Genomic DNA, 26,630 nt, shown 5'->3' on the forward strand with positions numbered 1-26,630 from the left:
TCAAAAACGCTTAATAGTACTTTCAAATGAATACATACCGTGACAAGATTTTGAAGGAGTTCAAAATAGATCATCAAAGAAGGAGTTCTTGGCTGTGTTACAAGGTGTGAGTATTGAGTAAGACTCAAGACCTGACCACGGCAGAAGAGAGAGAAAGGACGAAGGTCGTCCCCTATGCTTTAGACGTAGGCTCTACAGTATGCTATGCTGTGTACCGCACCTGAAGTGTGCCTTGCCATGAGTTAGTCAAGGGGTACAATAGTGATCCGGGAATGGATCACATGACAGCGGTCGAACTTATCCTTAGTATCTAGTGGACTAAGGAATTTTCTCGATTATGGAGGTGGAAAGGGGGTTCGTCGTAAAGGTTTACGTCGATGCAAACTTTGACACTAATCCGGATGACTCTGAGTAGTGAACCGGATTCGTATAGTAGAGCAGTTATTTGGAATAGCTCCAAGTAGCGTGTGGTAGCTGCATCTACAAGATGACATAGAGATTTTTAAAGCACACACGGATCTGAATGTTGCAGACCCGTTGACTAAAACCTCTCTCGTAAGCATAACATGATCAAACCCTAGAACTCATTGAGTGTTAATCACATGGTGATGTGAACTAGATTATTGACTCTAGTAAACTCTTGGGTATTAGTCACACGGCGATGTGAACTTTGAGTGTTAATCACATGGTGATGTGAACTAGATTATTGACTCTAGTGCAAGTGGGAGACTGTTGGAAATATGCCCTAGAGGCAATAATAAAATGGTTATTATTGTATTTCCTTGTTCATGATAAGTGTCTATTGTTCATGCTATAATTGTATTAACTGGAAACCGTAATACATGTGTGAATACATAGACCACAACATGTCCCTAGTAAGCCTCTAGTTGACTAGCTCGTTGATCAATAGATGGTTATGGTTTCCTGACCATGGACATTGGATGTCATTGATAACGGGATCACATCATTAGGAGAATGATGTGATGGACAAGACCCAATCCTAAGCATAGCACAAGATCGTGTAGTTCGTTTGCTAGATCTTTTCTAATGTCAAGTATCATTTCCTTAGACCATGAGATTGTGCAACTCCCGGATACCGTAGGAATGCTTTGGGTGTACCAAACGTCACAACATAACTGGGTGGCTATAAAGGTGCACTACAGGTATCTCCGAAAGTGTCTGTTGGGTTGGCACGAATCGAGACTGGGATTTGTCACTCCGTATGACGGAGAGGTATCTCTGGGCCCACTCGGTAATGCATCATCATAATGAGCTCAATGTGACTAAGGAGTTAGCCACGGGATCATGCGTTACGGTACGAGTAAAGTGACTTGCCGGTAACGAGATTGAACAAGGTATTGGGATACCGACGATCGAATCTCGGGCAAGTAACGTACCGATTGACAAAGGGAATTGTATACGGGATTGATTGAATCCTCGACATCGTGGTTCATCCGATGAGATCATCGTGGAACATGTGGGAGCCAACATGGGTATCCAGATCCCGCTGTTGGTTATTGACCGGAGAGTCGTCTCGGTCATGTCTGCATGTCTCCCGAACCCGTAGGGTCTACACACTTAAGGTTCGGTGACGCTACAGTTGTAGAGATATTAGTATGCGGTTAACCGAAAGTTGTTCGGAGTCCCGGATGAGATCCCGGACATCACGAGGAGTTCTGGAATGGTCCGGAGGTAAAGATTTATATATGGGAAGTCCTATTTTAGCCACCGGAAAATGTTCGGGATTTTTCGGTATTGTACCGGGAAGGTTCTAGAAGGTTCCGAAGTGGGGCCCACCTGCATGGGGGGACCCACATGAACGTGGGTAGTGGGGGCAAGGCCCCACACCCCTGGTCAAGGCGCACCAAGATCCCACCTTAGAAGGAATAAGATCATATCCCGAAGGGATAAGATCAAGATCCCTAAAAAGGGGGATAACAATCGGTGGGGAAGGAAAATGATGGGATTTCTTTCCCCCACCTTTGCCAACGCCCCAATGGACTTGAAGGGCAAGAAACCAGCCCCCTCCACCCCTATATATAGTGGGGAGGCGCATGGGAGCAGCACCCCAAGCCCTGGCGCCTCCCTCCCTCCCGTGACACCTCTTCCTCCCCGCTTGCGCTTGGCGAAGCCCTGCCGGGATCCCGCTACTTCCACCACCACGCCGTCGTGCTGCTGGATCTCCATCAACTTCTCCTCCCCCCTTGCTGGATCAAGAAGGAGGAGACGTCCCCGCTCCGTACGTGTGTTGAACGCGGAGGTGCCGTCCATTCGGCGCTATGATCATCGGTGATTTGGATCACGACGAGTACGACTCCATCAACCCCGTTCTCTTGAACGCTTCCGCTCGCGATCTACAAGGGTATGTAGATGCACTCCTCCCATCTCGTTGCTAGCATCTCCTAGATTGATCTTGGTGACACGTAGGAAAATTTTGAATTTCTGCTACGTTCCCCAACACCTTTACCCCGGGTGCCCGGACCCTCCATCGTGGTTACGCGTTTTTCGGGATAAATTACCCATGTGCCCTTGTTTTGCCCCCAATCCGTCCCTAGCCTATAAGTACTCCCCATCTAGCTCATTTGTGAGGATAGCAAAGTATATGTGAGATATTGAGAGAGCTTTGCTCATCTTCGTCCTCTTGGAGATCATGACCTCCTAAGGGAGAAGATCCTCTTGTGGATATCAAGGCCTCCTCTTGGAGAAGGATCCCCATGATAGCATCATCAAGACCTCACCTCTCTTAGGAGTGGGAAGATCTTTACCCTAGTGCTATTTTCCTTGGATTGATCTTGTATGCTTGAGGATCTCTTGTATGCTACTCTATTGGATGTGTGATTGTGGTTTGTTTGAGTGTTTCCCCTCTTGTGTTCTTGTGTTCTTGCTCTTTTCCCCCTCCAAGTGTGAAAACATCCTTCCCTAGGGTTTCACCCTACAACAGCTATGCCTTAGTCTACACAAACTAGCATGTCCCCGGTGTGACCCAATTTATCTCTTCTAAGACTCGGGGTGTATTTACCTCTTCTTTTTTCCTAGATGGTAGCATTAAGTATTTCTTGGGGAGCTATTTTCAAAATGAAAAACACATGAAGATAATTCTAAACTTGTCGAAAGTGTCCGTCTATTCCCGAGTTAAAACGAGTTTGGGTGAACAGTAAAATCGATTTTAAAAAATTCAAAAATTTCCGATCTTTTTTGGTGACTAATATTGACAAAAGTTTCGTGTGCTTGAAAAAATTCGTCATGTAATCACATTCCTGGAAGGCGTGGGAAAAAAGAAAATCTATGCTCCAAAATGCTTTTGAAAGTAGCATTTTCATAGTACCTTTTTTTTGCCACGCCTTCCATGCATAAATGTGATTTCATGATGAATTTTAGCAAACACGTGAAACTTTTGTCAAAGTTTGTCCAAAAAATATTCAGATTTTTTGAATTGTTTTTATTTTAGTTTTTGAATTTTACTGTTAACCCGAGATCATTTGAGCTCGGGGTGAGAAACTCCGCGTCCCAAACTCGTTGTCTTTTCATCCAAGAAAGGGAGGTCTCGAAAAACAACGCCATTAGAATTGAGATCGTGATGTTATTCTAATCTTCCTGAAATATCAATAACCACGGGCATACCATTACCAACGTAATCAACGAGTTGGCAAGATCTCATATTCGATCACACGCAGGCCGGCCGAGGCAAGACACGTACTACACGTCATGTATCAAAGTGAGTAGCAACCGACAAGCTAGCATGTCCCCGGCGACGACCATTCTTGCCTCAGCCCTGCCTCCATCTCCATCATGCAAAGCAAACAAGCTAGCAACAAGCCACCGGGATCGCCACTCTGCCGTGCCATGCCATGCTTGATGCCTGGCATCTGCATCAGCCCACGAATGATTGATCGTGGCCCGGCTGCGAGCTGAAATAGATAATTGTTTGCAGGCATTCCATCTGCCACCTAACATGCCCCTCAACGTTGACACCTCTCCTAACAAATGTTAATGTTAATACGCACAAGAAGATCCGATGGAAGGCGCGGACGGATCCCTTGTCGACCCTGAAGAGCAGTCTCGACGGCCGCGTGTCCACGAGAACGATTCAACCAACAGTTTACGCGGCTTATTAATCCCACGTTGATCGAAGGCGTACGTGCTAGTCGCGTCCATGGCTGGCTTATAATTGCACGTGGACGTGGGTTTCCAAGTTCCATTTTCATCCCGCGGGACGCGCCATGAAGACCAGCTCGTCGTCGCAGGCGCTCTTCCCCGCCGCCTCGTCGCTCTGCGCCCCGTACCTCCTCCTCGTGCCCCTCGGCCTCCTCGCCGCGGTGGTCGTCATCCCCAGCCTCGGCTCCTCCCACGCCCGCTCCGACGGGCTCGGCGTGCTCTGCCCCAGCCTCGGCGCCGACGGCTACTCCGTCGCGTCGGGGGCCGAGAAGGCCGTCTCCGCTGCGGCGGCGCAGCCGGAGTTCCGCCTGCTCGTCGGGGTGCTGACCACGCCCAAGCGGCGCGAGCGGCGGGACATCGTGCGCCTGGCGTACGCGCTGCAGCCGCCGGTGCCCGCGTACGCGCGGGTGGACGTGCGCTTCGTGTTCTGCGGCGTGGACGACCCGGTGGACCGGGTGCTGGTGGCGCTGGAGGCCGCGCGGCACGGCGACGTCCTCCTGCTCAACTGCACCGAGAACATGAACGACGGCAAGACCCACCAGTACTTCTCCTCCGTGCCGCGGGTGTTCGCGGGCGCGCCCTACGACTACGTGATGAAGACCGACGACGACACGTACCTGCGCGTGGCCGCCATGGCCGAGGAGCTCCGGCCCAGGCCCCGCGACGACCTGTACCTCGGCTACGGCTTCGCCGTCGGCGACGACCCCATGCAGTTCATGCACGGCATGGGGTACGTCGTCTCGTGGGACGTCGCGACCTGGGTGTCCACCAACGAGGAGATCCTCCGGCACAACGACACCCACGGCCCCGAGGACCTCCTCTTCGGCAAGTGGCTCAACATCGGGCGCCGGGGCAAGAACCGGTACAGCCTCAGGCCGCGGATGTACGACCTCAACTGGAACATGGACAACTTCCGGCCGGACACCGTCGCCGTGCACATGATCAAGGACAACCGCCGGTGGGCGGCTGCCTTCAGATACTTCAACGTCACCGCCGGGATCAGGCCGTCCAACCTGTACCACTTGCCGTGATCGATCAAGGGGTTTATATTTTTCATTTTTTAAGTAACATCGCCGTGACGTGGTTGATTTTGCCATGGAAGTGTACGCGATTCACATTCTTTTGCGCTATTTATTTATTATTATCGATTACCTGATTGATCGAGGGCGCACGTAGCTGAACTGCACAAAGCTTGGGACTCTCTTCAGCAGTCGTTGATTCAGTTCGCGATTTTTGCCGTGACTGGCGGAAGGTGTGGAATGGTAGACTGCCTGGGCTGCCATGGATTGCGCTTGGCGACTTATCCTTTTTGAACATAAGGACGTGGCTAGTTCTCAGTCGATTGATACTTAACTAAGTCTTATTCGACTGAGATTTAACAAGACTGTAATTTAAATACTGCATTCTATCTCAATATATAGGCACGTAGAGCTCGAGCCCATGTGTGTTCTCAAAAAAGCATGACATACTTCTTCGGGTAGCCCTGCTGCCGCCGGCACCACAGAAGGACATGTGTTCCCTAATTATCCTCTGCATGCGGTTTATTTGACTCAAACGAAACACTCATACTTTCAAGTTTCAAAATCGTGTTTCCACACCTGCTGAAACGGTGGTTCAAAGCATTTTGATTTTCGGCTGAACGAACCTATAGCTATTGATGGCAAGGTGGCGGGGCCGTGACGCCTTTTCCGCCAATATGTGGTTTTTGGGGGCGTGGGCTTTCCCCTCCAGCTTTCTTCTTCTTCTCCTTTTCACGTCCTTTCTTCCAGATTTCAGGTTGTTTTATAATCTGTAAGCATATTCTTTGGACCCCAATATGAACGTCATATTTGGAGGCAGTTTGCAAACTGAGTGTAGCTCAGATGGTGACTTTTCTTGTTTGGAACAAATCCACCATAATTCAAGCCTAGAGTTGGCACTGGTGGTCACGTTTTCCTTGATTTATTCCAGGTCATTCGTCGATATTCTTCGCTTGCTCACGATCATTCTATGGTTCGCTCGCTCGCTCGCGATTAGCTCATTCCTTCAGTTTTTCATTTCTTTGTTTCTTTTGTTTTTTCGTTGGGTTTTCTTTGTTTTTTCATGATGTTTTTGTTTTTTCTTCTTCATATATTTCCTTTTTTGCTTCTCTCTCAGGCTTCACCAGTATTCTTACTTTCTCTTTATAGCTTTCGTTTTTTGCACTAGTTTATTCTTGCTTTCGTTCTTCGGTTTTTTTCTTTGTTTTTTCACTTATTTTCTTTGTTTCTTTCACGTCTTTCACTGGGTTATTTCTTTGTTTTTCTTAGTGTCTTTGTTAGAGTTCACTCTTTTTTCCTTCTTTAATTTCTTTATTTCTTCATTTTTATTTGTTTATTTCTTGTTTCTTTATCGGGTTTCTTTGTTTTTTTTTTCATTTCTTGGTTTTCTATGTTTCCATTCTTTTGCATTGATTTTCCTTGTCTTCTTCCTTTTTTGGTTTCCTTTGTTTTTTTATTTTTAGTTTTTATTGGGTTTCTCTGTTTTCTCTTTTTTTGTCAACACATGTCAACTTTTCCCAGTAGACATTTAATATTTTTTTTGTATACAACGGAAACATATTTTATATACACACTTAGTATTTTTAAATACATAATTAACATTTTAAAAATAATGTCCAAATTTTAGCATAAACATTCTACATTTTTGGTTCATATCTTGCAAATAAATTTCTAATGCATGTTTAACATTTTTTAAATACAAGATTAACATTTTTTTAGTACATGGTCAAACAATTTCAATGCATGGTGAACATTTATTTAATGGCAATAATTATTTTATCACACACAATGTACATTTTTTGTATATGTCAGGACATTGTTATATACTCCCTCAGTCTCAAAATAAGTGTCTCAACTTTGTACTAACTTTAGTACAAAGTTATACTAAGGTTGAGACACTTATTTTAAGACGGAGGGAGTACATGTTTAATATTTTTTAATTACAGAATATACTTTTGAAAATATTTGATTTTCGATGTCTACATTTATTTTAATGTACGTTGTACATTTCATTTTTACACGAGGAACAATTTTTATACACATTTCACATTTTTGAAATACTTGATCAACACTTTTTCATACACGTTGTATTTGTTCTCTATATACTTTTCATAGATATGACTAACATATTTTCTGTAAACATTTAACATTTTTAAATGCTTTATTATTATATTCAGAACACTTGATTAACATTTTTTCCAAATGCTTGATTACCAGTTTTTAAATAGACGATCAACTTTTTTTCATATACATTGTATTTTTTTGTATATATGAGAACATTTTTCTATAGATATTAAACAATTTTCAAATGATAGATAAACATTTTTCAAATGTTTTATGCAGAGCTTTGCCAAGTCTCACACTCCCTCAGGTGAGGCTGCTCTCGTGTCAAGTGAGACATAGGTCGCTTACAGGGCGCCAGTGATGGGCCTGCCCAGTAGGACGTGGGTCGTCATGCTGGTGTCATGCTGACTTCACTAGAATTTCTTTTTTTATATATATTTTAAATGCGCATATGTCAAACGCTTAACTTTATTTCAGAACTTTAGAAAAAAAATTAAACAATGGTGATATCTTAAAAAAATGTTTGTGACAATGAAAAGATGTTCCCATGTTTCCAATAAATCTATGCAAATTTTTGAAAAGCATGCGTATCCAATGTAAGGAAAATGTTTATGTAATTTCAATAAATGTTTCGTACTACTAAATATTTATGTAACATTTTATGGAAATATTCCCTCATTTCAACAAATGTTAATAATAATTTTGAATTGTTATATTAAATGTAAAAAATGTTCACGTAAGATAAAAAGGGTTATTTTCTGTTAAAAAGATATGCGTGGAATTTTAGCAAAATATACACGTGTTTCTAAAAAAAATGCCTGTAAAATTTTCTAAACTTTTTACACTTTTTTTTGAGTAACCCTACATTTTTTATCCAAGGTAAAACAAATGGCCGCGTAGTTTAAAAGATTGATTATGGGCCTTAAAATAATGTACAACATTTATTTGGAAAATATTGCTGTGTATCTGAAAAAATGTTCAAAAGATTTTTTATAAAAATGTACATCATTTATTTGAACAATGTTCAACTTGTATAAAAAAATGTTTCACATGTGCTCTAGAAATGTAGATTGTGTACAGAGAGAAGTTGGACATCCGTTGAAAAAACCAAAACCGATAAAATTGACAAAGGATCAAAACGAAGAGCAAATAAAACCAAGCAAGGCAAAAAGAAAAAGAAGTATAATGAAGAAAGAAAAACCGAAAAAAAACTCAATGATAAAACAAAAGAAACCAAAGTAAAACAAGAAAAAATGACAAAAACAAATAAAACAAAAGAAAAAACAAAGGAAGCAAAAAATAAAAACCGGAGCAGAGCAAACCTACAACGCGATGCTAGCATCGGCGAGCAACCGCACTTGATGGGTCGAACCGCTAGTCACCACCACTAGTTGATTCCTATTAGGAATTTGTACGGGCGACATATAGGATTTGCGGATTTCTCGGTGCGACAATAGCTTACTTGATGCGAGTCCTATGGGGTGCGCCTATGTCTCGATTGTAGCGAGATGTCGGGCAGCCTCGCCCAAGCGCGCGAGATGCCACCAGCCGTAGCCTATTTTTTTCTGTGGATTTTCACTTTTTGGTTTTCATTTCATTTATTTATTTATTTTGCAATTCCAAATATTCGAAATATGTATATTACAAATGAGACTTTACATAAAACATTTGAAAAAAATTTAACCAAGCATTTGAAAAGAATTAATGTGTATAGAAAAAAATGTTTTCTCATGTATATGGACAATGTATACAAAAAAGATACAATGTGAATGAATAAATTGATCATAATTTTAAAAGATGTTAACCAATAATTTAAAAAATAATAATCAAGTATTTGAAAACGTTAATCAGGCATTGAAAAAATGTTAAAGATGTATAGAAAAATTGTTTTTCATATAGATGTTCCTGGTGTAAAATAAAAAATCAATATGTAAATAAAAATATTGTCGATGTATTAAAAAAAAGTTCCGTGTGTATACAAAAGATGTACAACATACATTTAATAAAAGTAGGCATAAAATGTTTATTTATAAAAAGTAGATTTTTTATTAAAAAATGTTAAACATGAGTATAAAATTGTTCCTAATGTATATGAAAATGTACATTGTGTGTGAAAAACTGTTTACTACCTTCAGAAAAACCTTCACCATGTATTGAAAAGTATTGGTCATGTATTCAAAAAATGTATTAGATATATACCAAAAATGTACAATGTGTATTGGAAAAGTAGACATTAAAATAGAAATTTTCAAAACATGTTAATCATGTATTTCAAAATGTAAAACATGTATACAATATATGTTTCTGAAGTATACAAAATATGTCAACTGTGTACTAAAAAGTTGACATGTGTTAAAAAAGATAAAATCGACAAAGAAACAAAGTGAAACCAAAAAACCCAATGAAAATAAAAATAAAACCTTAAACGGAAAGACACAGGAGGTGGCGAAAAACGAAAAAAGAGAAAGAGCTTACAAATTTCTCTGAACCCGGTAGCCAGCGGAGCCCTTATTCATGGGTTAGGGACTAGCATTGAACAAAGTTGGTGACAGCCGAAGAAAAAGTGAAAGGGCAAGTAAATAATCTAAACATGCGGGTAAGCAGCAAAAAAAAGAATAAAAGTAACGCGCCCTACCTGTTAGTAAAGTAAGGCCTTCTAGAGCCTATCTAACACAGACATACACGCGGATGAGGACACAGAAATAAATGGAAACCGGACAGAACAAATGCAAAAATTGAAAACAAACAAAACCGAGAAAGAACAAAGCAAAACAAAGAAAATCAACGCAAACCAAAAGAAACAAAGAAAAATGAAGAAATAAAAGAAAACTAATAAAAACCGTGAAACAAACGAAAAAAGCAGGTGAAAAAAACGAAGCATAACAGAAGAAAAAAAATCCGATGAAGAAACGTGAAAAACTGAAGAAAAAAACTAAACCAAACTTAATGTTGACCACCTACGTCTTGGTTGAAAAGTAGAACAACCCGCCTCACTCGACGCAAAGAAGAAAATGGACCGGCTCAGTAGCTACACGACGAGCAAAAGCTTTAGGCGAGACGGACGGGGCACTTGCTACTAGCCAGATGTAGGCTTTACGACTCTACGCGCGCGTCACCTGTAGTGCCAATATAAATGGGCCAGACCTATGTAGGCTTTTTACGACTCTACTAGATAGTCATCGCTTTTATTAGGGAGGCAGGTAGTTTTTCTTTGAGAAACCCTACGTAGCTGCTTTTCTTTAGAAACGCTATGTAGCTGCTAAGATAGTACGCTTTTATTAGGGGAGGGAGGTAGTCTTTTTTAGGGGGTAGGCGAGGCAGTTAGGTAGGGCTCCCATATGGTGTCATCGCAGTAAGCGATATATAGCTCTAGCAATGGATTCCTTGGAATATTGCACTAGTTGGGCTGGAGGCATGCCAAAATTTTGCAAAATGCCGAAAGAGAAGAAAGAAAACTATATGGAAAATGAAGGAGCTCTTAATTAGTGGTTACGCGTGGCTGAGACATCCAACGACCACTTTTAGGGCATGGGAGTGTGCCACAAAGTGCGCCCTAGCGCAGCCACATGTCGCGTGTTGGACACTCCTCCATCCCAACTCTATTTTGGTTTATTTGTTTTTCGGCTTTTTCCCCTTTTTTTATTTTCCAGCTTTTTTCTCTCCATGTTTTCCTTTTTAGCTATGTGCTTTTGTATTTATTTTGTAAGATCTTTCGTTGTAGTTTTTGTGTCTGGTGGAATTTTATTCCTATCAAAGCTGGCCAGATGGGCCGGCCCATCACGACACGACCTGGGCTATACTGGCCAGGCATGGCATGGCACCCAAGCACCCCAACTATACGGGCCTTGCCGGTCCGACACGTATGACTAGCTCCCCAGCACAGGCATGACCCCCTTAGTACATGGGTTGGCCATGCGACACGTTTTTTTATACCAAAGAACAGTAGGGTAAATCCCCTACTGTAAGTCATTTTTCATTAATAAATAAGGGTATCAAATTACATAAAGAATAAAAATGGTTGTTGGGGGGACAACCAAGGAGGTACTATCTATAGGGAAAGTAGCAAGGAAATTATTGGAAAATTAAATATTGTCTATCCAAGAGGACATGCCCTCTTTTAGAGTGGGTTTAGCCCTTAGCATGGTCATTTTGAAATATCTGACAAATTCATTCTTGCATTCATTTATTGAACAGGGGATCCCTTCAAAAATCATCCCATTCCTTTGGTTCCATATGCTCCAGCATCCAAGAATCATGGCTTCCATGAAGTGGTCAATTTTATATCTGTGTTTAGCATCAATAATCATATTGTTGATTTCCAGATCCGAATTCCATTCAAAACCAATGTTCCACCAAAATCCCTAACTAAATGGACATGTGAAAAGAAGATGAGTCCTATCCTCAATGTCTTCATTGTTGCATAGAACACATACAGTGGAATCCAGATGCATATTTTTTCTGATCAAAAGATCACATGTATTTATCCTGTCATTTAGCATTAACCAGCAGAAAAATTTGTGTCTTGGTAGACAATATGATTTCCATATCCATTTAAAAGTGGCAGCAGCATCCTCACCATTCATAAGGTATCCATAGATCTTCTTGGTAATGTTCTTATTACTTCCCCATTTGAAAAGCCATCTGTCCTTATCATAGGTGTTTCTGATATTATTTAACTCTTCTGATAGCAAATGGAATTGCTAGTGCGCTTGTATGGATAATGGAAGTTGAAACAGGCTGTAAAGATTATCCAGTTCCTTGGCTTCTTTGACTGATATGCTTTCCTTTTGGGTAAAAGGATGAAGCTCAGGGTACTTAATTTTCATAATATCACCATTCCAGTTGTCATCCCAAAGCAAATTAGTGCAGCCAGATTTGATGTCACAGGTAGTCATATCCCTGAAATGGTCAAACATTTTCATGCAATCTTTCCACCAAAAAGATCCTTTGCTCCTGTTATAATGAGGGACATCATTATTGTGATAGTGAGCTTCCCAAATTAACTTTACCCATGGGACATCAACTTTGTTATAGAACTTGAATAGGTGCTTTATAAGAAGAGCTTTATTTTTTTCTCTTAAATTCAGAACCCCAAGTCCTCCTTGTTGTTTGGGCTTGCAAATCATCTCCCAGCTGGCCAGACATTTGCCTCCTTTATTAATTTCATTTCCATACCAAAGGAAATTCCTACTTGATTTATCCACATGATCCAGAATGGTAACATGGACTTTAAGTGAGCACATGGCAAATATTGGCATGGATGCAACCACAGAGTTAACATAAGTGAGCCTACCAGAGTGGTTCATGAATCTGGCAACACCTGAAAGTCTCTTGTCAATCCTAGATATAACTGGGATGAGGTCATGAACAGAGGGCTTGGTGGTGCCCATAGGAAGCCCCAGATAAGTGAAGGGGAGGCTTTCAATTTTACATCCAAAAGAATTAGCAAGGTTGTTGGCTGACTGTTGGTCCATATTAATTGGGATCATGGATGATTTGCTGAAATTAACAAATAGCCCAGTGGACAAACTGAAGAGATTAAGGAGATATTTAAGATGGTTGAGTTGATCCTCATCAGTAGGCATGATCAATAGAGTATCATCAGCATATTGAATAATAGGGTAATCAAGACCATATGCCTGATTTGTGGGGAGAGTGAGTTCACCATTTACCCAAGCAGCATTAATTATAGACTGAAGGAGATCAGCAGTAATAATGTACAGCAGTGGAGAATGAGGATCTCCTTGCCTGACTCCTCTTTTACATATGATTTTTTTCCCAGCAACACCATTCAAAAGGACAGATGTTGATGCAGTTTTGAGTATATTGTTTACCCAATTAATCCATCTTGGGCCAAAACCTTTAGCTTTCAACATGGCAATAATTGCATTGTATTCAATCTTATCAAATGCTTTCTCAAAGTCAAGTTTGAGAATAATGATAGGCTTTCTAGATTGATGACATAGGTGAATATATTCAAAGGCAAATCCCAAACAGTCATGGATATTTCTCCCTTTAATGAAACCATATTGATTTTGATGAATGACAGAGGTAATGATTTTCTGAGCTCTATTGGCCATAAGCTTTGCAATAATTTTGAGAGGGAGGCTGACCAGGGAAATGGGTCTGAAGTCATTCATGTCAATAGGATTTGCTATCTTTGGAATGAGAGTAATGAAAGCAATGTTAATACTCTGAATGTCAATGTTCGCTTCAAAAAAATCCCAGATCATAGTGTAAATATCTTGTTTGATGATATCCCAACATTTCTTCAGGAATAAGCCATTAAAACCATCAGGCCCAGGTGCTCTGTCAGAGTGAATATCTTTAATAACTTGGTCAATTTCATCCATGGAAAATGGAGCATCAAGCTCAGATAGATCTTTTGGTTGAATAATTTCCTCAAGATTGAATAGCATAGGAGGGTCAATAGCCTTTCCCAACCTATCCTTGTATGATTTCCAAACAATAGAAGCCTTGTGATCATGATTTTGAAAAGGATTCCCATCTTCATCATTTATAGTAGTTATGAAATTCTTCCTGTAACTTTGGGTAGCCATGGCATGAAAAAATTCAGTATTCTCATCATCAAGTTTGACACTCCTCATCTTAAACCTGGATTTCCAATATATTGTTTTGACTTCCAATAGCTTGGTTATGTGACCCTTAAGTATATTTCTGAAATCTGCTTCAATAGTACTCAGATTTCTTTGATCCTCAATGCCATCAAGCATAGATAGAACATAGTTACATGCAGATATGTTGGTGTTGAGTTTTGATAGGTTTTTGCTCCATTTTTTAAACCCATTCTGAGACATTTGAACCTGGCAGCAGTATCCTTGGCAGAGTTTGTCAGTTGTTGATTTCTGTTCCAACATTGAACAACAGTCTCATAAAATCCATCAAATTGAAACCAATAATTCTCAAATCTGAATATAGAGGATTTAGGTATATCACTGCCAATCTGAATGTGAATTGGGATATGATCTGATGTGACTCTGGCTAGTGGGTGTGCCAAAGTATTTGGAAATGTCAGGGTCCAGTTAGCAGATGTAAAAATCCAATCCAGCTTTTCCAATAATGGTGAGTCCTGCATATTAGACCAGGTGAAGTTCCTACCCTTGATTGGGATTTCCACAAGATCCTGTTGTTGTAGAAGGCTATTGAACATAAGCATATTATTAGTGTCACCTCCAGGTCTGTTTCTGTCATGTGGGCTTCTTATTAAGTTGAAATCACCAACTAACATCCAATGATCCATCAGTGAGGCATCAACATTGTTCAGCCAGCCAAAGAATTCAGTTCTGTCATCATTATGGCAGGGCCCATATATGTTGCTGATGTAAAAAATGTTACCAGAAAGATTGCATGATAACTTCACAGTAATTTGGTAGGATGTCTGGCTGACAACAGAGCCAGAAAAAAGACTGCCATTCCAAATAGTGATAATTCCTCCAGAGAGGCCAACTAATGCTGTATAGGCAAATTGGTTATATCTCCTAGGTGAAAAATTTCTGAGGTAAGCTTGATCAAAATAATCTCTCTTAGTTTCTTGAATGCAAATGATGCCACAGTTACTTTCATCAATTTTGGCTCTAATATCATCCCATCTAGTTTGGGAGTTTAACCCTCTCACATTCCAATTCAATATATTCCAGTTTCTACTCATTGTTCAAAGATGAAAAGTTGGGCTTATATTGGATAGACTTAATCAAATCCAAAACATTGCATATATCATAGGAAGTGGTGTAATATGATAACCAGGTGTACTGACAAATCATATAGCTAAGAATCCACAGATCTAAACTCCACTGACCATTCAGACAACTTGTAGCATAACATAAATAGAATATGATGTTCCACTCACAAACACAAAATATGGAGTCTAACTCCTTACAACCCAGGTTCATTGTTAAAACAGATAACATAGTCCAGAAGCAGATAAAGCAAAAACATGGCCTGAAGCTAGTACTGGTCTTGTTATAACAAGACCAAAAAGAGCATATAAGATCTTCATTCATGGTCCACCTTGGCCATCAGCTTCTCTCCAGAAACCTCCTCAGGAGGGATCAGGCATTACTTGGTTGCGATAGCTTGAACTGTTCCGAGTGGAAGTTCGGGTGGTGGTGGAGCAGATGGATCCCTGATCTCATGATCAAATTCAGTGTTCAAATTCTTCTTGCAGTTGTTGATGTATTTGGCTTTGTTTGCAGCAGCTTCGTTCTTGAAGCCAACACTCAGTCCAGCAAGGCGGCGGCTGCGGCGCAGATCATTGACATCAAGTGGAACATTGGCTTTCTTCCTTTTGTTGACAGCATGGATGGAGGAGATAGCAGGGGCAGCAGGTAGATCCTTAGACAACTCAAGGGGTGGTTCAGCAGACGGAGAGCTTGGATTGCTGGCTATGAAGTCAAGCAAAGCAGGAGACATGACTGGTGGAGCAACTGCAGAGCCTCCAGGGTGCTCCAGCACTTCAGTTATCATGACAGAGGAGATAATGGGTTCAGGTGGGTCTTCAGTAACAATTGTCAGCAGACATTTCTTAACAGGTCCATGAACATCATCCACATTGATCAACTGGAAACGGGTACTGACCACAGAAACGCCATCGAGCAGCTCAAGTACAACAGGTGCAGAAGTGATAATTTTTGACATCATGTCATGCAGTGCAAAGAAGGCATCAGCAGCTTCAACAGCAGGTTGGAGTGGTTGATCCTGATGGGCAATTTCAGGGTCTTGGGGTGGGGTGTGGACCATAGGTATGTCCTCGTGATCAACAGCAGGAGCATGGTGGGCTGCTGGAGCAGCATGCTGGTTTTCATTGTTAACAAAGTCTGCGTCATGCCAGATACCACCAAATGGAGCAAGAGGCATAGGGTGCAAAACACCATCAGGAGGGATCGGGTCTTCATCACCACCCATAGCACCGAGGAGTTCAGTTTGCAAAATATAAACAGCACTAGTCCAAGACTGACCATGACCATAATCATCTAAGCTTTCACAGATGACATGACTGATTGGGATTTCCAAAAGATCCGGAACCCTAATCTTGACCAGGATACGAGCCCTATTGGACAAATCTCTATTCCAAACTAAGAACTTAGCAAAACCACTGACAGATTCTCGAACTTTGTCTGACCTCCATGCCTCAAGCGGGTAATTGACCATCATAATCCAAACATCATGGGAGAAGGTGCAGTCACGGTAGTTTATACCTCTGTCATGGCGGATAACACGCAGTGTCGAGTCACCTACAAAGTAGGGACCGTTGGCGATAGCAGTGTCGATGTCGCAGGCGTGTTGGAAACGGACGAGCGCAGCACCCATGCCGCATCTTGAGATATCAACAATGCGGAAGCCACGCTCATGGTCGAGATAGTGACGAATGAGCATGGCGTCCGTGTCGAACTGGTTAGGATCCGGTGGTGGAGCGAGGGAGATGATGGCCCAATCCCCCGATTGAACCAGAGCTTCGCCGCCAAGGTAGTGGTAGGATCGGCGGCGACGGTTTCCGTGAGCTTCCATGATAGCAGTGCCCGGAGGGAGGAGTGGGAGGGGGTCGCATGGGTAGGTGGCCATGGCGGAAGAGGAAGTTGAGGCGACAGTGGAGAAACACGGCGGAGCAGAGCAGGGGTGTAATGGAGAGCAGGGGGTTTGGCAGGCTGGGCGATCGAAAAGAGGAGGGGGGGGGTGGCGTTTTGGGGAGACGAGTCGTCGTGCGGGCTATTGGGTACGGGTGTAGGGGAGGAAGTTTGTTGGGATTTGGCCCGATAGACAAGGGGTTTAGCCTTGGATAAAAAACAGAAACGGGATATATGCCCGTAACGAAAACACGAACGACATCTAAACTGAATTTTGCAATTGTTAGAGAGGTGTCCAGACGATGAGCATTTGCTGCAAAAAGATACGAACGGAGTCTGTTGGGCCATGCGACACGTTTTGCCCCTCGCCCTCGTAGGATTCAAGCTATTGGGTTGTTTTGGGCCTGTACTCAGTCTATTGGGTTGTATCTATACCTACTAATAAAGCAAGGTGCGTTTCTCCGATTTTTTCATCCGTTCACCGCTAAAAGATTTTTTGTTTTTATTCGAGGTGGTACTAAACTTTTGTACTCCGTGTGTTAGCAAAGGAAAAACGATTTTTGGAGAATTTCATACGTGGGCCGCGCGCCCTATGGCCCAGTAAAGTCAGCCATTTTTTCCTGCCCACGCAGCAATAAAAGACTACTATTTTTCGCTCAATGCGGCATATAGTTTCAGCTACACACAGGGCGACCAAGACACGGTGGCCCATTTTTGTTTGTGTTCTGTTTCAAATTTCCTTTTTCTGTTCCTTTCTCTTTTCATTTCCTGTTTCTTTTTATTTTGCCCATTGCAAATATAGTTTTAAAATATTTCTGAAATTCCACGATTTTCAAAAAATGTTTGCAGTTTCAATTTTTATCCACAATTTCGTAAAAAGTTAAGAATTACAAAAATGTGTTCCTATTTCAAAAAACGTTTTGATTTTTTTGTCGTGCCAAAATATGTTCAAATTTTAAAAATATTCCTATTTTTAATAACATGTCGTACTTTTCACAAAAAATCAAGATTTAAACAAATGCATTTAAAAAATGTTCCAAATTCGAAAAATATTCTTGTTTCAGATATAGGTTTAAAAATTCAAAAGAATGTTTGCATTAAAGAAACACATTTTCTAAAATTCTTCTGCATGTTTAACACATGTTCCCATTTAAAAAAAATTATTCACAACGTAAAAATATTCATATTTTTATAAGAATGTTCAGGTATTTAAGAAATGTATGCGAATTTCAGGAAATGTTCTGTTCAAATTTTTTGTTCTTGCTTTGTCCAAAAATGTATGTAATATTCAAAAAACTGTTCACGTTGCCAAGTATATTTGGTAGTTCATGTTATGAATTCCAAAATTCTGTTCCTATTTAAAAAATGTTTGTAATTTTAAATTTTTATCATTCTGATTTTTTTCAGAATTTTAAAAATTATTCCCATTTTTATGCTTGGGTTTTTCCAAATTTGTGCAAGATTTAAAAATGTTACAAATTAAAAAAATAATCTTGTTTTAGTGATATTTTCAAAAATTGAAAATAATGTTTGCATTAAAAGAAACATTTTCTAAATTTCTTCCATATGTTCAAAACATGTTCCCGTCTCCAAAAATTGTTCGCAACTTAAAAAAACGTATTTTTATAAAGCGTTCATGCTTTTAAGAAATGTTTGTGAATTTCAACAAATGTTCCGTTCAAATTTTTTGTTCGTCTTTTTTTAAATGTATAGGATTTAAAAAAAATGTAATTTGGAAAATTGTTCACGTTGCCAAGTATATTTGGCATTTCATAGTTATTAGTTTTTGAAAAGTTCAAAAAAAGTTTCAAAAATGACATTGCATTAGATTCTTTAATATTAATGCTAACCATTGGATAGCATGGTTAGCAGAACGCATTTGTTTGAGTGGCTAGCAACATGTGGTCGGGTCTTTGAGGTCGTGAGTTCGATCACTCCCATACTGGGCCTGCTCCGCATCCGGCGCATTAAGCTAAGTCGGCTTGTTTAGAATAAGGGACACCACAAATTATTGACAGTGGTAGCTTCCAGTTGTCAATAAAAGAGAATATGCCGGTTAATTATAATTGAAACAAATTATGGGCACATGCTAATAAAAAAAGAATATATTGGTTTGGCTCTAATTAAAAGGTGCCATGTGGAACTAGAGAATATGGACATGTGGGGGTCTTGATCCATTCTTATATTAAGCTAGAGGCATGTAATTCTATCCTCCCGTTGCAACGCACGGGCATGTGTGCTAGTAAATATATATAAAAGTAAGAAAATTAAATGGGTCATGCCATATCGGCACTCGTGCCTAACCACTCGGCCAAACACGGCCCTAGGCAGGCCACGTCTTGGCATGACCCGATTATAAACATGCCGACCGCACGGGCTATCAGGCTAGCACGCCAGGACCAACCCATTTGGCGACCTTTGATTCATACTAGTAACAGGGGCGCGCCCTTGGCGCGCCTCCTCTGCGGTACTCTACACACTAATCCTTATGATGCACTTGTGAACGTGTATGCAGTCCAAATAAACACCAGTTGTTAAAAAAAAGACATAATATAACTGTAGCAGCAGAGCACGCACTCATAAAGTAGAGCAAGCAAATCAAGGTTATAGGTCTATATTGACAGAGAGGTGACAATCTTACAAGGTGGATCACAAAGCACCGAATATATGTTCCTATAGATTTCTTCATTTATTTACCCAAAGCACAAATGGCCACAATGCATCTGACTGATCTATTTATTTAGGGCGACACCACACGAACATCCAAAAGCCGAAATTCGACGGCACATACAATGTTGCATCGGAAGACCAGAGAGCGAATGTGCCCACTATAGAAAATGCATAGCCTTCTGGTGCCTTTTTTTGTAAGCATAATAGGGGTGCAGAAACATCCTATTCAGAACCTGAAATAAAGAATTCACAAAAATGTATAATCTTCGAGGAGCATGGGAGTGGACATGGAAATGAGAAATTATTCTATCAACTCACTATAAAATGGTCAAAGATAATGACTATTCAAAGCTGATACTCCCTTTCAAAATAAATGGGAGTTGTAAATAGTCCTCATATACTAAGAGTGAAAAAATGTGATTCTCCAAGCAACAAACATTTATAAGATTAAGTGAAAAAAGAGAGCATAGACAACTAAATCCCATGATCTGACATAGATATATGATCCTCCAAGAAAATAAACTTCAGAGAAAATGTGAAACATTTACTTGAGTGTCTAAAGGGTAACCAATCTGGAAGAGCATATTAGAAGAATGAAGAGTTAACTTAAAAAAAAGAAATGCATCATATACACTGAAACAAAAGAACGGAAAAATAGCAGTGTGAAAACAGAGGGATAGGGTGCACATCGAAGAAAAGCATCAGGATGCCCCACTCTTCAAAGTAGCCGATGGGAAGACGAAATAAAATGGTTTCAGATAGTCTCATTGCACCTTAATTCGAATCAGCACAACTCACTGCAAAGAAGAAAGATATTTGAAGAAAATTAGGTCAGAGCCCGCATGTTTGTGAATAATTTTCAGAACCAATAGCACTTCATAGTTGTAGAACTTAGAACACACAAAACTCAACCTATACACCAGTCAGTTCTCAATTGCTATGGTGAAATATATATGTTGCACAAATGAGTAATAACAATAGTATGCACATAAGCATGTTCCTTGTGTGTGATTTGCATCATCCTTCGAATAAACCACTTGAATCTGCAAACGAGGTTGAATCCTGGATCGAGTGACAACTAACAACAATAACAGAGCATATTGTTCACATCAAGAAGGGTTTTCCCAACACCTTGCAGATCTGCCCTCCCCACCCATCAGTTGTACAAGTTCATCATTCACAATCTGCATCATTTAACTATTGCTAGTCTTCCAGAGGTAGCAGTACACATATTAGATTGGCAAGACCACATTCAATTAGTCCAAAATAATCGATGAACTTTGCAACTAAGGTTACTATGGGTTGCCTGTCTTGAGGCTCAAATTCTACCTTCTGTAAATGTTGTTGTTCTCATTGTCTCATGACAGTTGACACTTGAGCATTCCCATGTCTACATATCCTATGCTAATTATGAAACAACCATGCTCAGAGAAGTGAGAAGAGCGACATTAACCCTGAAAATATAAACGGCTGCATAGAAACTATAATTGGCACTTAATAATCAGACATATAAATGATGTTTCATTTAACTTTGCAGTAGTAAATGACTACCAAGGGGCAAAGGCATTTGACAAAAGGCCACGGAAACCATTGTTAATTACTCATATATATTACCCGATAGTACACTTAAATTTAGAGGCTCTGCTTCTGCCATCCACCCGGCCACCGTCTCTTCTCTATCGGCAGCCTGTAACAGCATTCATCGGTAGTTGTAACTAAGATATATGCAAATGCTCAGTCTCGTCTCATCTTTTCTGAAGATACAGGTACCTTCTCCGGCATGTATTTGACAACAGTCTCCTTCTGTCCTCCTTCATATATGTTACACTGACATACAATCTACAAATGCAATCGTAAACTGTCCGGCTGAACCGCTTCACTGTTAAATTACATAACAATAAGCCAACATTGCAAAAGGAGATGGTAACTATTCTCACATCATTTTCCTGTAATATTACAAAATGTAGTTACGGATGCATCTAATCATGTCTCCTACTGTGGATTACCAATGTCATGGTGATCTTGGTTTACATGCCTAGTCAAATAGATTAATGGAGTGCATTTTGTCAAAAAGTTTGACTCCTGTGTAAGATAGCTTAGTCTCCATGCCCAAGGAAATAGGGTTGACCATTCATTTGATTGTGAGATCCTCTATGCTATTCAAAGTACAAAAATACAAATTGTACAAAAAATACAATAGAATAAGAATGCCATCAACACAAATTGTAGTGTTTTTTAAAAACAAAATAGCACGAACAACGACGCGGTCTGCGTCATATTAACGCCCTTATCCTTAATAAAAAATGTGTGTTTGAGAAAAAAAATGAACAATGAGGTGCATACATGAGAAGAGAACACATAGTTGCACGGTATCAACATTATCAAACAAACATATTAGAAGTCCGGGATGAATTGGAAATGTTCAATTCTGCTCTGAAGTAAGACAAGGAAAGAGACTATGCCTGAGTTTTGTTGATGAAAGAACCATGCGTGCTTCCAAGAGCATAAAGGAAAACCTGCCCATCATTTCTAAACTGCAGAACAAAAATAACACAAAAGAAGCTCATGAGTGTGATGCATAAGACTGATCGAGAAAATATTATATATTATCATTGTGTAGTGCTAAATTCTTGGATTCTATTATCACCATCTCTGGTTCACAAACAATAAATAATTATCACATGTCCACAAAACTTGCACTCAGAGATTACTAAAAACATAATGAAAGATAATAAAACAAAGTGAACAATTGCTCATAAAAGAAAACTTTACGCAATGATACATATAGTTCATGGCATACTTATGCAATAAAATCAACTACAGATCTTCAATAGAGATAACCAAGTGCATATACTTTGTGACCTCTGCCAAAACAACATGGACAATGCACTACAAGGTCGCCTACCTCCTGTCATTGTTGTTGGTGCCACCGGCGTTGATGTCCCTGTACTCCACGGTTGTGCTCCTGCCTCTAATACGCATGCACAAGAACAAATCACTGCCCTCGATACAGAGGGACGATATGGACGTCGAAGATGAGGAGGAGAGAAGCGTCCACTTGGCCAGCAAGCTCTATTAACAATAATAGTTTAGGCACTGAACCATAATAGTTAGCAATAATATGAGAGTTTAGACAATATTGGCAACAATGTGAACATGCAGAGGAAAACCTAGTAACCAAGATGCAAGGTGAATGACAGGCACTGAACCAGAACAATCAGCAAGAAGTGGAAAATGCACATGCTCCTACCAGGACTCACCTTGAAATTGACACCTTGCAGTAAACGCTTGTCCCCAAAGGACTTATGGACATCCCCAATCTGTCTGCCCAAATCCGAGTTCTTAGACAAGCTAGAATCCTACACCACGTTCAAAACAAAAGGCCATTCATCAAGCTGAGAAGAATTCGTAACAAGCAAGACACAAATACCAAAGTAGTAGACGGGTCAAATCTGGTAGAAAATATCCTAAAAAACTACACAGGCAAAAATACCACAGACCCGAGCCAAACCCGAGTACGTCAACCGCCTGGAGGGACTACTTGATGTGGAATTGTGGATGACTGCTTCGAATACCTTGAGCAATTGAAACCTTGCACATCCAGCAGTGAACCTCGCCAAGCTTGAATCGCCTGGCCCGACAGATTGCTGGGCCGCAGCACCCACGTCCGCATCGCGCCAATCCCATCCGCACTCGGTACCATCATCTCGACCCGCGCTCTGAGCTCGCTCCCGAACTGCAACCAGATCCAAAAGCAGAGTCGTGATCACTCCACCACCAAGAAAAAAATCACAAATCCAGAGGAGAAGCGGGAAGCGGACGGCACCAAATCACAACGAGGAGAGTACAACACCGAGATCCCGTAGCACGCACCTTGCTAGGGTACAGGACTGAGTCCTCGTCAACGTCGACCACTTCGAGAGCGACGGCAGCGAAGGCTGGCGATGAAGATGGAACGGCAGAAGTCACCATTGGGTAGAGATGGGGTGCGTATAGGCGAGGAGGAAGGATGGGGGCAGCGTCGTCGGCTGAAGAACCAGAGAAGAGGAGAGGAGGCGGCGGCAAAGGAGAAGAAAGGGCATGGTGGGCATACCCGGGCTAGGTTAGGATTTTTACTACTCTGGCCAATCGTGCGTGCGTGAGCGAGATGACTTGATCGCGTTCCTTTTGTCCTTTTCTCATCCGACGTGGACATCACGAGCGAGCGCCCCTTGCGCGACTGTTATTGAGTTCGATCCCTGACTCCCACTTTAGCCCTCACTTTTTCAAGTGCGATAGTATCCATGTCGATCACTAGTACATGACCAACCAACCAAGTAAGGCAGATGTCTCAGACATACCAAATCAAGTCAATCAATAGAACATCCCATTGTCACCACAGATATCCGATCGCAAGACATACATCAAGTGTTCTCAAATCCAATACTCAATCCAACATAACAAAACCTCAAAGAGCAAGACTCAATTCATCGCAAGAAGGTAGAGGGGGAGAAATACCATATGATCCAATTATAGTAACAGAGCTCGCGGTATATCAAGATCATGCCAAATCAAGAACACGAGAGAGAGAGATCAAACACATAACTACTGGTACATACCCTCAGCCTGAGGGCAAACTACTCCCTCCTCATCATGGTGGCTGCCGGGATGATGAAGATGGCCTCCGGTGATGGTTTCCCCCTCTGATAGGGTGCCGGAACAGGCTCCCGATTGTTTTTGTGGCTACAGAGGCTTGCGGCGACGGAACTTCCGGTCTAGGGTTCTTTTCGGAGGTTTGGGTATTTATAGGAATTTTTGGCGTCGGTCTCACGTCAGGGGGGGTGCTCAAGGGGCCCACAAGCCCTGAGCTAGTGCCCGGGGGGAGGGGGGTAGGGCACGCCTAGAGGGCTTTTGGCCTCCTTGTCCACTTCCTGGCCCAGCTCCGGTGCTTCAGGGGTCTCTTTTGGTCCATAAAAAAATACCGTAAATTTTTAGCCCATTCCGAGAACTTTTATTTCTGCACAAAAAATGACACCACAGTAGTTCTGCTGAAAACAGCGTCAGTCCGGGTTAGTTCTGATAAAATCATACCAAAACCATATAAAATCCATCCACACAAAACTCAACAAGAACTCGTGAGATAAGTTAGTATAAATCAATGCAATAACCTTATCATTCTCTACTGTAGCGAATCACTATAATTATTATTTAACATTGCATACTAAATGCCTCTGCGTATTTAATACTCCTATCCTCAAATTGAATCATGAAACATGCAAACATATGCAAACAATGCAAACATAACAGCAATATGTCTAAACAGAACAGTCTATAAAGAATGCATGAGGCATCATACTTCCCTAACTCCAAAAATTCTGAAAAATTACCACACTGTAGAAACTTTGTTTTTAGTCATTGTGTAAAAATTTCATGATTTTATCATGTTCTGAATTTCCAGAAGAATTCAGAAAATGATAGAAAACTTTCTGTTTTCAAAACAACAACATATAGACTTGCAAAATAAGCATGGTAAAGGCTATACTTGACCTTTTTATTGAAGTAAAAGATGAAAAACATTACTCTAAATAGCAGCAAGCAAATCTCAACAAAAGAAAATGACGCTCCAAGCAAAACTCATATCATGTGGTGAATAAAAATATAGCGTCAAGTAATTTTTCCGATGGATTGAAAACAAAAGAGGGGATGCCATCCGGGGAATCCCCAAGGTTAGATGCTTGGTTGTCCTTGAATATTATCTTAGGGTGCCTTGGACATCCCCAAGCTTAGTCTCTTGCCAGTCCTTATTCCGTAGTCCATCAAAACTTTACCCAAAACTTGAAAACTTCACAACACGAAACTCAACAGAAAACTCGTAAGCTCCGTTAGTATAATAAAGCAAATCACCACTTAGGTACTGTTGTGAACTCATTCTAAATTTATATTGGTATTATATATACTGTATTCCAGCTTCTCCATGGTTCATAACCACCGATACTACGCATAGATTCATCAAAATAAGTAAACAACACAATTAAAACAGAATCTATCAAAAATAGAACAATCTATAGTAATTTGGAAACTTCATATACTTCTGTAATTCCAAAAACTCTGAAAAATTAGGACAATATAGGCAATTTGTATATCAATCTTGTGTAAAAAATTCAAATCAAAAGCACGCTTCTGTGAATTTTTAAAATTCTGGCAATGAGCGCAAAAGTTTCTGTTTTTCAGCAAGATCAAATCAACTATCACCATAGATCATCCCAAAGGTCTTACTTGGAACTTTATTGAAACAAAAGCTATAAAACATGATTACTACAATATCCTAATCATGTGAACACACCAAAAACAGTAGGTATAAATATTGGGTTGTCTTCCAACAAGCGCTTTTCTTTAATGCCTTTTTAGCTAAGCATGATGATTTCAATGATGCTCGCATAAAAGATAAGAATTGAAACATAATGGGAGCATCATGAAGAATATGACTAGCACATTTAAGTCTAACCCACTTCATATGCATAGGGATTCTGTGAGGAAAAAAATTATGGGAGCAAGAATCAACTAGCGTAGGAAGGCAAAACAAGCATAATTTCAAGATTTTTAACACATAGAGAGGAAACTTGATATTATTGAGATATGTAGAAGCATATATTCCTCTCTCATAATAACTTTTAGTAACATTATGAATGAATTCAACAATATAACCATCACATAAAGCATTATTTTCATGATGCACAAGCATAGAAATTTTACTACTCTCCACATAAGCAAAATTCTTCTTATTTGGGATAGTGGGAGTATCATAAGAAACTCGAATACTATAAATTGTTTCCACATTAAAAAGGTAATGTTCAGAAAAAAGGGTAATCATAATTATGACAAGTTTTATAAATATAATCATCATTACTTTTTATAAAATAAGTGTCATCACAATAATCATCATAAGAGCAGCTTTGTTCTCGTCAAAATAAATTGAAACCTCTTCCAAGATACTGGAATCATTACTAAATAAAGTCATGACCTCTCCAAATCCACTTTTATCATTATAATAAGATTCAACACCCTCCAAAATAGTGGGATCATTATTATCTAAAGTTGACACTCTTCCAAACCCACTTTCATAAATATTGCAATCATCATAAATAGGAGGCATGCTATGATC

At 40.5% G+C, this 26,630-nt stretch overlaps 1 protein-coding gene across 1 annotated transcript; it reads left to right on the top strand.

The window, feature by feature from the left end:
- The first annotated feature begins 4,021 nt into the window (after positions 1–4,021).
- Positions 4,022–5,313, top strand: LOC123121571 (uncharacterized). The gene has a single exon (XM_044541591.1). It carries the CDS (start codon positions 4,221–4,223, stop codon positions 5,184–5,186), a length of 966 nt encoding a protein of 321 aa, XP_044397526.1. The 5' UTR covers positions 4,022–4,220; the 3' UTR covers positions 5,187–5,313.
- Positions 5,314–26,630: the final 21,317 nt, after the last annotated feature.

This window comes from Triticum aestivum, chromosome 5D, assembly GCF_018294505.1.
Source record: "Triticum aestivum cultivar Chinese Spring chromosome 5D, IWGSC CS RefSeq v2.1, whole genome shotgun sequence".
Lineage (NCBI taxonomy): Eukaryota > Viridiplantae > Streptophyta > Magnoliopsida > Poales > Poaceae > Triticum > Triticum aestivum.